The sequence below is a fragment of the Oryx dammah genome, unplaced genomic scaffold, assembly GCF_014754425.2.
Source record: "Oryx dammah isolate SB20612 unplaced genomic scaffold, SCBI_Odam_1.1 HiC_scaffold_18, whole genome shotgun sequence".
In the NCBI taxonomy this organism is placed as follows: Eukaryota; Metazoa; Chordata; class Mammalia; order Artiodactyla; family Bovidae; genus Oryx; species Oryx dammah.
In genome coordinates this window covers 68,771,639-68,786,132 of record NW_024070202.1, presented here as the reverse complement: position 1 = coordinate 68,786,132, position 14,494 = coordinate 68,771,639, and the positions used below count along the sequence as shown (strand labels likewise).

General features: G+C 41.4%; 1 protein-coding gene across 1 annotated transcript in view; it reads right to left on the bottom strand.

Moving 5' to 3' along the window:
- Nucleotides 1–9,355, bottom strand: part of HIBADH (3-hydroxyisobutyrate dehydrogenase) — a 108,802-nt gene extending 99,447 nt beyond the window's left edge. The window contains exon 1 of the mRNA XM_040259721.1: nt 9,148–9,355. Coding sequence (XP_040115655.1) covers nt 9,148–9,238 — 91 coding nt within the window. The 5' untranslated portion in view covers nt 9,239–9,355. The remainder of the gene's footprint in view (nt 1–9,147) is intronic.
- Between the last annotated feature and the right edge of the window lie 5,139 nt (nt 9,356–14,494).

Sequence of the window (14,494 nt, the reverse complement as noted above, 5' to 3'; positions counted from 1 at the left end):
CAACTCACTCTAAGGCAAACAATAACTATGGCAAAGTAGAACCATGATTTATTTACACATTCAATAAACATGAAGCAATCATTTGTACCATGCCAGATGCGTTCAAAGACATAAATGACATACAGTCCTTGCTTTCAACCAGCTTAAAAAACAAGAAGACAACTAGGTACACAGACACTAAAACATGAAAGTAAAAGATAAAGTATGAAAAACAATGCTGATACTCAAGGAGAACTTGAAAAAGAACAGCATTTGACCTGAGTATTTTAGGATGGGTAGGCTTTCAAATGGAATGAGAGTAGAAACAAAGGGAGTTCCAAAAAGGAATGAGTATGCATCTGAGTGTATGCAAGCAAATAGGGAAGGCAAGCAAAAATGAATAATAAAAGTTAATAGTTGTGGCAATTTTATTACATGCCAGACACTGTACTAAGCACTTTATATATAGCACTGTCATTACATCCCATCATTAAGCCTATCTTCCAGTTCAGGTCCCTGACACTTAGTTTAAATAAAATGCAGATTCAAGTTGTTGTAATGCCAAGATTCAAATCCAGCCAATCTGACTCTAGATTCTTCATTTTTAACTGTCATCCACTCTTCCTACTGGACACACACAGAAACAAAAGAGCAAGATTAAGACTGAAAGAAATAAATGCAGCCATAACATGGCTGGGAAGTATGCTACAAACTATCTGACTGTATTCTTGGCAGCCCACTCCAGTATGTCTGCATGGAGAACCTCATGGACAGAGGAGCCTGGTGGGCTCCAGCCCATGGGGTTGCACGGAGTTGGACACCACAGAGCGACTAACACTCTGACTTTCCGTAAGCAAGTAGTGGTACCACAGACTGTTTGGTAACCCCCAAATTTCTAGGCTGAAAAAATAACCTCCAGTGTGAGGGTATTTGGAGGTGGGGTCTTGAAGCAATGATTATTAGGTCCTGACGCAAGAACCCTCAGGATGGCATTAATGCCTTTACAAAAGAGGCCGCAGGGAGGGAGCGCCCTTCCACCCTGTGAGGACACAGTGAAGGTGGCTGTCCTTGAACCAAGAACTGAACCCTCACTTGACGCTAAATATACCAACACCCTCATTCTGGACTTCCCAGCCTCCAGAACTGTGAGAAATAGTTTTCTGTTGTTTATAAGCCACCCAGTCTGTGGTATTTATTTATAGCAGCCCGAACAGACTAAAACAGGTAGTTAAAGGGCTGAGCGAGATAAATGACCTGATCAAACCCATACTTTAGAAGGAGAGAACAGCAGCAGTGTACAAATACTAAGCTGTAAGAGCAGCCTGGAGGCAGAAGGACCAATACAAAAGTGACTGTCCATTCTAGCTGCTGTAACAAACAAACCATAGACTGTGTGGCGTAAATGACAAGCATTCATTTCTAACAGACCTGGACCTGGGGGAGTCCAAGATGAGGTAGGCCACAGATTCAGTGTCTGTGAGAGCCCACTTCCTGGCTTGTCGATGACCCGTTTTCTTATATCTCTGGAGAGCAGAGAGAGAATACAGGCTCTCCTGCCTCTGTTTAGGACACTAATCCCATTCATGAGGGCTCCAACCTTATATTTCCCAAAGGCCTCAGCTCCTAACACTATCACAGTGGGGATTAGGATTTCAACACATGAATTTTGGAGGGCTGCGAACATTCAGTCCACAGTTAAGTTCAGAACTAATAAAGGGCAGTGCCATAGAAAATACAGATATGAAAAATATTTCAAATATAGTAATAAAAGGACACAGTAATAGGCCTCATTATAATGTAATAATGGAAGAAACAGTGGAAGAAAAGACTTTGCAAACAAAGCAACAAACTATCCATAACACAACACAAAGAGAGAAAAAAGAATTAAAAAAAAAAAAGAACATCAGTGAGCCGAGACAGCTTCAACCAGCCAAATACACAACAAAACTGCAATCCTCAAAGGACAGGAACGCAAAGTGGGGACAGGAAAAGTACGTGAAGAACTAACGGGAAAAATTTCCAAATCTGATGAAAACCATAAACCCCACGCATCCAAGCTCAATGAACTCCACGAGAAACATGAAAAAAAAACTGCAACAAGACATGTCATAATCAAAATGTTCAAAAGCAACCAGCAGAAAAAAGACATTATGTACAGAGGAACAAAGAATGAAGGCAGATTTACTGTCAGAAATCAAAATGAGTGAGAAAACAGGAGAGCATCATCTTTAAAGGACTGAAATAAAAAATGACTGTCAAGCTAGGATTTATCTAGCCAGTGAGAGTGTACAATTATAGAAACCTGCGTATGTAGGGGTATGAGGAAATCGGCAGGAAAGGGGTGAATGGATATGTTCACTATCTTGATTGTCATGATGGTTTCCCACATGTTGAAACCCATCAAACTCTCCACGTTAAATATGTGTAGTTTATTGTAGGTCAACTATATTGCAATAAAGCTGTTTTTAAAAAGTCAACATGTTTACAAAAAAACAACGAAGAGAAAACATTCCTCAGTCCAAAGATACTCAAGTGATATATCAACCAAATGCAACATGTGAAACATGGATGGATCTGGATTGGGGAGGTGCCAAGGAAGCATTAAGACATTCTAAGGAAAATTATGAAATTTTATACATAAGCTGTACATTAGGATGATACCAGGGAAGTTCTAATTGCCTTGTTGTTGTTTAGTCACTAAGTAAGTCGTGTCTGACTCCTTGCAACCCCATGAACTGTAGTCCACCAGGCTCCACTGTCCATGGAATTTTCCCAAGCAAGAATACTAGAGTGGGTTGCCATTTCCTTTTGCAACACTGACCTAGGGATCTTTGCATCTTCCTAATCTAGGGATCGGACACACGTCTCCTGCATTGGCAGGTAGATTCTCTACCGTTGAGCCACCAGGGAAGCCCGCTAATTGTCTGAGATAGTGGTAATTTGGTTATGTAGGAGACAGTTCTTAAGAGATTCACGCTGAATCATTTAGGGTTGAAAGTGTCATGGCGTCTGCATTTTACTTTCAAATAATACAGGTGGGATATGAACATGTTTGGAAAGAAATAAAGCAAACCTGGCAAAAGGTTAACAGCTAGTGACACTAAGCAAAGAGTACATAGATGTTTGTGGCATTATTCTTTCAATACTTTATGTTTGAAATTTTTCATGAAAAAACATGGAGGAAAAACTTACCAAATCTATATACAAAAAAAATCAAAAACATGACCAAACACAAATAACTAGGAAGAACACTTGAAACACAAGACAGAAATAGGGCTCTTTTACTTTATATGCAAATAACTTTAAAATCTATAAGAAAAATTTAAATAACCCATTGTTTTAAAGTATGCCAAAATCACAAAGACAGTTAACAGAATATACCAAAAAAAAAAACTTTTAAAAAATGTTCAACTTCTGTCACAATTAGAATAATGCAAACAAAGCAATGTAGTATCATTTTCACCTATCAGCTGGACAAATGTGTTTCTCTGATAAAACGCACAACTGGTTAGGAAGGACTGACAAAAACATATACCCTTGTACACGGTAGAATTGTATTTTATGTCAACCATAGACAGCAATTTGAAAAAAAGATCTACATTTGAACCTCATTATAAAATTTAAATTTAAAATGTGTATACTCTTTGAAACAGTAATTACATTTCTAGGAATACACACTATATGTAAGGGGTCAGCACACTTCTTCCTAAAGGGTGAGGGGTAAACAATTCCAGTTTGGGGCCATAAGGCCTCTGTCACAACTATTCAACTCATCCACTACAGTTTTAAAGCAGTCATAGACAACATAAAAACAAGTGGTTGTGCTTATTTTCCAATATAGCTTTATTTACAAGAACAGAGGTCCAGCTGTTGGGCCACAGTGTGCTGACTCCTACTATATATAAACTCTGAAAAACACAAAAATATAATAACTAGTACTGCAGATGGTGACTGCAGCCACGAAATTAAAAGACGCTTACTCCTTGGAAGGAAAGTTATGACCAACCTAGACAGCATATTCAAAAGCAGAGACATTACTTTGCCAACAAAAGTCCGTCTAGTCAAGGCTAGGGTTTTTCCAGTAGTCATGTATGGATGTGAGAGTTGGACTGTAAAGAAAGCTGAGTGCTGAAGAATTGATGCTTTTGAACTGTGGTGTTGGAGAAGACTCTTGAGAGTCCCTTGCACTGCAAGGAGATCCAACCAGTCCATCTTAAAGGAGATCAGTCCTTCATTGGAAGGTCTGATGTTGAAGCTGAAACTCCAATATTTTCACCACCTGAGACAAAGAACTGACTCATTTGAAAAGACCCAGATGCTGGGAAAGATTGAGGGTGGGAAGAGAAGGGGACAATAGAGGATGAAATGGTTGGATGGCATCACCAACTCAACAGACATGCGTTTGATTAAACTCCGGGAGATGGCAATGGACAGGGAGGCCTGGTGTGCTGCAGTCCATGGGGTTGCAAAGAGTCGGACATGACTGAGCAACGAAACTGAACTGAATACATATTAATAGGACATTTAATTTATATAACTAACTGTACATTAATAGCAGAGAAGGCAATGGCAACCCACTCCAGTACTCTTGCCTAGAAAATCCCATGGGCAGAGAAGCCTGGTAGGCTGCAGTCCATGGGGTCGCTATGAGTCGGATACAACTGAGCGACTTCACTTTCACTTTTCACTTTCATGCAGTGGAGAAGGAAATGGCAACCCACTCCAGTGTTCTTGCCTGGAGAATCCCAGAGACGGGGGAGCCTGGTGGGCTGCCGTCTATGGGGTTGCACGGAGTCGGACACGACTGAAGTGACTTAGCAGCAGCATACATTAATAGGGCCCTTAATATTCCATAGAAAATCAACACAATGAAATATTATGTAATGTTTGCAAGAACATGGTATATCTATCTAAAAGTATAAGGGAAGAATCTCCAGGATATGTTAAGGCAAAAGAGCAAGATTCAGAACATTATATGTAGTAATATATAGCGTTTGAGGAGAAAAAAGGAATTGCTGTTTAGTTGCTAATTCGTGTCTGACTCTTCTGTGATCCCATGGACTATAGCCCACCAGGCTTCTCTGTCCATGGGATTTCCCAGTCAAGAATCCTAGAGTGGGTTGCCCTTTCCTTCTCCAGGTGATCTTCCAGACACAGGGATCAAACCCGCATCTCCTGCACTGCAGGCAGATTCTTCACTCATGAGCCACCAAGGAAGTAAGAAGTCAGAAAAAAAGAATACACATGCATTAAATTCTTTCAAATTTCTGTAAGACACATAAGAACCAGTAGTTACAGCTAGAGAGTTGGACTGATGGCACAGAGTTTCACTTTTCATTCTATCACCTTTTGAGTTTTTACCATGTGCATATGGTAAAATAACTTTTATAACTGCTTCTATAATAAAATGTGCCCTGGTGGCACACAGTTTGTTTAATAATGTTATATGAACGAATTACTAACTAGAGAGAGGTTTCATCAAATGGGGATAAAAATCAATGCTAAAACAAAAGATAATGATAAAATGGATCCAGCAAAGAATTAATTTAATTGGTATTATAGCAACCATTAAACAAACATTTCAGGTTTACTCTCCAATATCCTCTCCTCCCAGACCTAGAGTCAACCTCCAAGTTATCTAAACCAATTATGTACTGCCATCTCTCTGCAACTGACTGTACACAGACTGGTAACACTGAGTAAAAGATTTAGAGAGGCTCTGAAAAATACGTACATGTACTAGGAAATGAAATAGAGATTAAAGAAACAATTGTATCTAATCAGCAAACCTCTGTGATTCTCAGTACCACCACATAGGAGGAGGAAATAGCCAGAAAATTTGGCAAAGTTAATCTCTAAATTGATAGCTGTAAATTTATAGGTTACGACCTCTTTCTCCAAGGGAACATGGACAAAATTACCCACATCTTGTTAACACTGTCAACCCAAATCAGGCTACTCCAAGTATAAAAATGCAAAAATTGGTAAGAGGTTAATTATATTTCTAAAAGTTTTTTTTCCTTGCATCAAAGTAATTCATTGTAGAAAACTGGAAAATATGAAAAAGGTGCTTCCCTAGTGGCTCAGTGATAAAGAATCTGCCTGCCAATGCAGGAAACACGGGTAGATCCCTGGGTTGTGAAGATCCCTTGGAGAAGGAAATGGCAACACTCCAGTATTTTTGCCTGGAGAATCCCATGGACAGATGAGCCTGGTGTGCTACAGTCCATGGGGCCACAGAGTCAGACATGACTTAGCAACTGAACAACAACTAATAAAGTCATATGGGAAAAAGTTAATTTCACTATACAAAAATAACCAGTTAGCTTTTTGTATAGCCCTACCAGTCTTCTGAATGCATTTTTTAGATTATATCATGAGACATGTTGTATATACAACTTGGTGTCCTACTTTATCACATATTATGTCATAAGCATTCCTTTTGTGTTAATGCTAAGTATTACTAGGCTAAGGGTAGTGACTCTATAAAGACCTTTATTATTTGGATCAAGTTATTTTAGAAATACAGTTGACCTCTGAACAAGTGGGGGTTTTGTGACGTTCCTCACAAAATCCAAATATAATTTGTAGCTGGCCCTCCACATCCATGGTTCCAAATCTGCAGATTAAACCAACTGCAGTACAAATTCATTGAAAAAAAAACATTTTTAAGCTGACCCTTGCAGTTCAAACCTATTTTGTTCAAAGGTCAATTGTATTTTCCTTATGCAATATTAAGGCCAACTTTTGGTCCCAAGGTCATGTGCAGCTTCTCAGAGCTTCGTGTGCAACCCTAGAAGCTAATGCAAAGAGAAAAAAAAATGCCATTAGTCTTATTTACACAAGGAGTTATGCTGTTTTAAAAGCAGATTTCATACACACACAGCGGCAATAATAAAGAAATGTATTCCCATTTCTGTCTATAATTCTGGCTAATTTTCCCATTCCAATTTTGCTCAGGTTGTCACTTTAAGATGATCTGTTACAAATATATTTTTACTTGTACTTGTTAGTGAATCACAATGGCTGTAGAGGGTCAACATCTGTAATTTTTTCTGTCTGTACAAAGAAGTTTGAAACTAAATTTAATTGCCTTTTAAGATAAGACACAAAACTTACTTTTATTAAATGGTGATGCAATAGTAATGTATGGCTAGTTTAATGCTTCTCACTTTTCTATTTACTTTTTAATGCTTTAAATATTAAAATTAAGATAAGCTATTAACCAGTAACTACTAGATCTTATTTTTTTCAAACTGTAAATAACTGTACAGATCTTTATAATATTACCCTCCACATGATATAAACATGTTCAACATACCATGGAGACAAACAGTCTACAGAATTTAGAACACTAAATAATGTTACTATTTGAACTTGGCTGTTTTTCTTAATGTCTCTAGACTCCAAATTGGCATGTAATTTTTAAGACTCCAACATCAAAAAAGTTAACACTTTTGTAGTAAACTAACAAAAACATTTAAAACAATTGCAGAGTAAGAATACTGAAGCATTTTAAACAATCATCACACACACACCAAAAAGAAAAATTCAAAATTTGTCATATATCTATATTATTACAATGTATTTGGGTAAACAACATTATATGCCAAAGTAGTCTATCAACGTTTCAAGGTAGGCCTTTCCAGGCTAGAGAAGCATTCATTATAGTCAAAGGGCTCTGACTCCTCTTCCATGAATTTTAAGAACTTTTGTAACTCTAAAAGGTAATTCAAGGGTTCATTAAAATATCATTAGAACACCCTGTAAAACCACTAAACAGCACATCTGTCTTCTTTGACTAATCAAAACTGAAAGAATCACACATTCATCTGAAAACTGGTGCTACATTTACTATTGCAGGAAAGTGTTGTTTTTTTTTTTTTAATATCTCCAATGTGGAAGGCATTGTCTGTAGTTCAATAGATGGAGATCAAGCAGTGGTTACACTCAAGTTTGACAAATTCTGTGAGTTTGTATCTTATTAGTGTGATTCTGTATCAGTCATCTGTTTTCTCTCATCACAGGGAGCTTTCTTTTTTCAAACCAGAAAGAAATCCACTCTTCTGCTTAGGTTTTTACTGAGGTATAAGAAGGGAGTCTGTTAAGAACTCAATTCTCAGCCTGCTGCATTTTTATTCAGTGAGGATCAGAAAAAAATTAATACCAAGGCTTTCTCAAAACTCTCAAGTATGAGAGTGTTAAACAGTGCACTGTCAAAACTAAAAATTTTTACAGGAAGACAATGGCAGTGTCCGAACAAACCAATTTTTCAGTTAAACAGGAATCCTGCTGTAGAAGAAACATGCAGGAATCAGGAAGAACCAAGGACTACTCTCTAGGTCCTGTTGTAATATCTTAATTCACTTATCCGAGAGGCTTTAGGTTCTTTCCTCTGAAAAAATGAAAAGACTATTAATTCTCTGTGGATCTAAAAAAACCTGTTTTCTTCCTAAATCGATGGTTAGCTTCCATAAGTTTTAATGATACGGAGGGTAGAAGGGGACGGAAGCAGGAGAGCTTCAGGCCACAATTTTAAGGACACAGAAAGTATTCTGGTTAATAAATTGACAGAAGTGCCATCTTCAGGTGGCAAAGTTACGGAGAACTTGGGGGGCTGGCGGGAAGGGTAAAGAGCCCGCCTGGCCACACAAGGGTGACTTAAAACTTTGCTGGAAAGACTGATCATCTGGTTTGTATAGACTCCATTTGTGTAAAAACATCTAAAACAGTTAAGGTCGTTTAACAAAAATCAGGTCCTGCGGCCAGACGGCGCGCCCACCCGGGGCGTTGAAAGGCTAGCCAGCGCTGCAAGGACAGGGGTCGCCGGCGTGGGTAAGGGGTCGCCCGTGGGGCTGGGCCCTCCAATTGTCCTCAAAGTCCTAACTCCAAAGAGGCACGAATCGGACCCAAACACTCCTCCGTTTATCCCAAGCTCTTCCTATTACTAAGTCCCAGAAGGACGCTAAACACTATTCATACAGATCCAGGTGGGGAGAGCTGGGAGACGCACTGGCGGCGCAAGCCTAGGCCTTGGAACCAGCCAAAATATTGGGTTTTAAGCCTCGATCTAATCGCAGCGTCTCCGGTGAAAAAACCTCTTCCGATCAGCGAGCGAGAAGCGGGCGACTGGAGGAGGGACGGGGGAAGAAGTAGCGAGGTCCTTACCCGCTGCAAGGCTGGCCACTGCCGGAGGCTGCCGGCGGCTCCAATACCGGAGGCCGGAGGCGGCTCCACGGAGCCGTAAGGAGGCTGCCATGCTGCCCCCGCCCCGCCTCCCCACGGTGACCTCCGCGGCTCCCGGCTCACCCACTGACTGCCAGGGTGCGTGGTACGACGGGCGGGCTACGCTACGGCGTGGGGCCGCATGCGCACGCGCTCTGCTGCTCGGGGCGGACACCTACCCGCGAGGGGAGGAGCACGGAGCCGAGAGGCGTGGCCCGGCGGGAAAAGCGCCGTCAATCATCTTACAGACAGGGAAGGAGGTCAATCAGAAATCCCAGGTCTCTCCGCCCTTTGTGAGCCACCAATAGGAAGGCGCATACCTGCTCCCTGACCCCGCCCCCAAGTTCCTCCCTCATTTACGGACTGCGGGTTGGAGTCTCCTTGTTTACCAAAACGCAGAGGGCGTGTGGGAGGCGGTGGCTGTCACTCAGAGCCTCCTTGTAACACCTGCCCCTCAGAACTGCCCCTTGAGTTGTAAATGCACGTGTTGCTTCCATGCAGACAAGGACAGAACTTTGGCTCGCGGCAGCTGCTGCAGTATTTAAGCAAGAGCAGAAATTCCCATGCTTTCCAAGAACAGTGATCCGTTTTTAACTTCAATAAAACGTGGGCCTCTTGATGTTAGCATTTGTGTTTTTAGTGTCTATTCATTGCACAGAAATCTACTATGAATGCAATATTTTTATCAGACTCAGTTGATTTTAATTTGCCGAATAGTTTCCCCGTAAATTTGATAAATTGTAGGAAAACAATATTGTTTTGTTCGAAGTATAGAATTGCTAGGAACTTGCTCCTCGAATATATATTTCTCTAATGTTTGAAAATTCTGCACCCATTTCATTTAAAGAAAGCTGAGTGCCAGAATTGATGCTTTTGAACTGTGGTGTTGGAGAAGACTCTTGAGAGTTCCTTGGCCTGCAAGGAGATCAAACCAGTCAATCGAAAAGGAAATCAGTCCTGAATATTCTTTGGAGAGACTGATGCTGAAGCTGAAACTCCAATACTTTGGCCACCTGGTTCAAGAAGCCAACTCATTGGAAAAGATCCTGATGCTGGGAAGGATTGAAGGCAGGAGGAGAAGGGGATGACAGAGGGTGAGATGGTTGGATGGCATCACCAACACGACGGACATGAGTCTGAATAGGCTCCGGGAATTGGTGATGTACTGGGGAGCCTGGAGTGCTGCAGTCCATGGGGTTGCAAAGAGTCAGACACAACTGAGCTACTGAACTGAACTGAAAGGCAAATGAAAGTGCAGAAAGTATGTTTGTGTGTCAGAAAGGAGATTTATTCATTCTTCTATCTGTGCTTGGTGAACATATTTGAATCTCTGAAACCTTTGGTGATGATTACAGGGCTTCACTTCCTCACTGACCCCATGGAAGGTTTGGGAGCCATGGACACCCAAAACAAAGACTTGCTGCTTTTGGGGTTTTGTTTGTTTGTTTGTTTATCAAAAAGTAGCACAGAAGGAAGGAGTTTCTCAGGTGGCACTAGTATTGAAGAACCCGCCTGCAAAGTCAAGAGAGGTAAGAGATACAGGCTCCATCCCTGGGTCAGGAAGATCCCCTGGAGGAGGACATGGCAACCCATTCCAGTATTCTTGTCTGGAGAATTCCAGGGGCAGAGGAGCTTGGCAGGCTACAGTCCATAGGGTTACAAAGAGTTGGACAGGACCGAAGCAACTTAGCGCACTGCACAATACAGAAGGAAAGAGAGTAAGAATAGACTAGGGCAATAGAAACCACTCCCCTGAATTCATTTTATTTATTCACTTGCCTAGGTTGTTTTTACCCAGCCTTTTGATCTAAGTAGCAGAATCAACAGATTTGACTTTTTTTTAACCTCACTGCAGCCACAACAGGAGTTCAAAGTATCTAAAGGAATTGGATGATTTCCAAGTATGCTCTCTCAGGTTCTTGGCATGGTAGCAGTGTTTCCAAAAACTGGTACAGAGTGCGAGATATTTGTAACTGAGAGAGAAGCAGTTCCTTTCTTTGACTTTTTCTCCACTCCAGCCCTCTACTCCACACAAACCAAAACCAAGGAAAGGAGGAAGATAGGAAAGAAAAAATTATTTCAGCCATGGGGACAGTCTCCTAGATTTGGGTCCCCACCCAAATCTACTTACTAGTTTCTGGAACATTTCATACCTGATCATCTATTGCTGGTTTATTTAGGTTTCAGCTTGAATAGACCTCCTGCAAACAATGAACTACAACTGTTAGTGCACTGCTGCTGCTGCTGCTGCTAAGTCGCTTCAGTCGTGTCCGACTCTGTGCGACCCCAGAGACAGCAGCCCACCAGGCTCTCCCGTCCCCGGGATTCTCCAGGCAAGAACACTGGAGTGGGTTGCCATTTCCCAATTGTTGACATGCAGTCTGCCTTTCAACTAAGTGAGCCTACATAGCAGAGGTATTTAGAAAACAGGCCCACATATCAATTGATCTCCCAACTCCTTAAGTTTATATCCCAGTCCTCTTGAGATTTTATATCCAATCAGATGGATTTTTGTCATTTTTATTGTGAGCTACAGTGCTTGTTTCTCTAAATTGTTTGTAGGACTCTCTTCTCAGAAAATGAATGTTTCTTTACAAAAGTCTCCTCTTATGAACTGCTTTCTCCTAGGACTAAAAGGAAGAGAAGAAATAACTCAGAAAGAAGAGGAAGCAGACCTAAAGTTGCACATGAGGGCTTCTTAATTAAAAAAAAAAAATGAATGTGCTGGTTTTGAAAAGGGACTGAATGGCATGGAAAGTTTGATTCATTTTGCTCAACTAGCACCCAGGGGTAAGTTATAATTTCTCCATATTCCTACATCATGTAGTTTAGTATAGTTTCTTAAAAGCCCTATGTTGCTTCATAAATTAAGGCTCTGAGGTTTTCATAGAAGTTTTCTCATAAGCACCTTGATTTTTTAAAGTAACTATTCCTATTTAAAGGTGCTTACAGATCTTAATGTATCTGAAAAAACAGTTACTCCTGTGGCTGGCTTTACTTGATTGCCTTCCTGATATTTTTTCTGGAAAGGCCCTGTAACTTCTCCCTAAGTCACTGCCGTGTAGTTTTGCTTGAAAGTGTGTTTTAGTGCATTATAGGATCTTTACTTCTGCTTCTGGGAAAATGCAGTAGATGTATTTTTCTCTTTTCCTCCCACACAGTACCACTGAAAACTCTGGACATTACGTCTAAAATAAACATACTGGAACGAAGTCCCTCTAAAACCAAATTCCCTTGGTAGGTCTATAATTAATCTCTCTATCCAGAACTTTATTCCATTTCTTATTCTGCCCCTGTACCCCTCAAAATTGAGGAGTGTCAAAGAAAAAGGGGAGGAAAAAGGGGAGTTGAAACTGATGAGGACCCTGAGGGGTCTTCCCAGGTACAAAAGCCCCAGCATGTCGCCCATTTCTTATTTGAAAGGAAAAAAGTCTTTAGTTTCCATGGCCTTCACTGAGTTCTAAAGAGCAGGCTCAAGCAGTTAATGAATGATTAATCACAGGAATCCCTCCTAATGGGACATTGATAACAACCTGATGCATATCTTTGAGTTGCTCAATAGAATCTAAGACCCTCACCCAGATAGAGGATGGTAACTTACGTGCTAACTGCAAGCAGGTAGACCCCAGACTGGTTGGAATCAGAAAGTTGAGATTCCTGAAACGTCATCCTCACCATCAACTGATGTGAAGGTCCACAAGCTGATTATGCATTCTACAGCCCTCTCCCCTAATACTGTCTTTAAAAACCCTGTCTGAAAGCCGTCAAGAAGCTCAGGTGTTTTGAGCACGAGCTGCCTGTTTCCCTTGCTTGGCACCCAGCAAATAAACCCTTACTTTACTGCAAACACTCACTGTCAGAGTTTGGTTTTCCGCACAGTAGGCACACAAGTCCTTGCTCCATTACAATAAGAAGACTCTGAAAAGTGAAAAAAAGAAGGGATACTAGCTAAAGACCTCAAGATCCAAATAGGAACACAGAGGCAAGTTCTTGGATTTTCATTTAGCATTTTATATCACTTACTGGGTACTAGAGAATCCCCAAACCAGAAACCCCAAGAAGCACAAACCCAAATGCCCCAGTAAAAGACTACTCTTGTTAGCCAAAGGGCCAAAAAAAGGGGCAGCCTAGCAAGATAGAAAACCTTTAGAAAATAACCACACTACTGCAGACAAATACCATATAATAATAACCTACGGCCCCAGTCGCACTCATGCCAGTAAAGGCCAGGTGAGGAACCAACTTCCACACCTTCAGAGCCATAATGAGACACTCCAACATCTTAACAGCCCAATCTCTCTACACTTCAGCTCTACTCATGTGTTTCAGAGAAAGCCAAGTAGAGAGCCAGGATTTTTCCCACTGCTGGATGGTAACAAGTACCCATTCACACATTCTCCCCTATCCCCAAGATGTCATTGGAAACCACGTGGTGAGCCTTCCTCCCCCACCTGACAATAAGAGTCAGAGGGCCGTGTGGAATGACTGGACTTCCTCCACCATCAGAGGTAAGGAGGCCACCCCTCACTGCCATGGTGTCAGTGGAGGCCACCTAGGAAACACTCCTACCCTTCTAGGCTAGGGGCATATCAGTGGAAGCCCAATGGGGAGTTGAAACTCCCACTACCACTTAACAGCAATGAGGAGCCCCAGCCCCACCCCCCAATAGGTATCAACAGAGGCAAAAAATGGAACCTAGACTTCTATCCCCACTTGCCATTAACAAAGACAATGCCCCCCTCCATTCCCTCACCAAAGCAGTGTCAGGAAAGCCAGCTAAAAGAGGGGATTAAAATAAGATCCAGAGTGTCACAATACCCAAAGCATTCAGGCTTCAATCAGAATTATTCATCATACCAAGAACCAGGAAGATTGCAAACTAATAAAAAGAAAATGTCAATACAAAGGTGACAGAGAAGTTAAAATTATTTGAAAAACATTTTAAAGTAGCCATCAAAAAATGTTTCAATAAGCAGTTAGAATACCCTTAAATGGGGGGACGGGGGAAAGAGCTTCCCTGGTAGCTCAACTGGTAAAGAATCCACCTGCAATGCAGGAGACCCCAGTTCAATTCCTGGATCAGGAAGATCCCCTGAGAAGGGATAGGCTACCCACTCCAGTATTTATAGGCTTCCCTGCTGGCTCTGATGGTAAAGAATCTGCCTGCAACGTGGGAGATCTGAGTTTGATCCCTGGGTTGGGAAGATCCCCTGGAGGAGGGCATGGCAACACACTCCAGTATTTTTGCCTGGAGAATCTCCATGGACAAAGGAGCCCGGCAGATTACAGC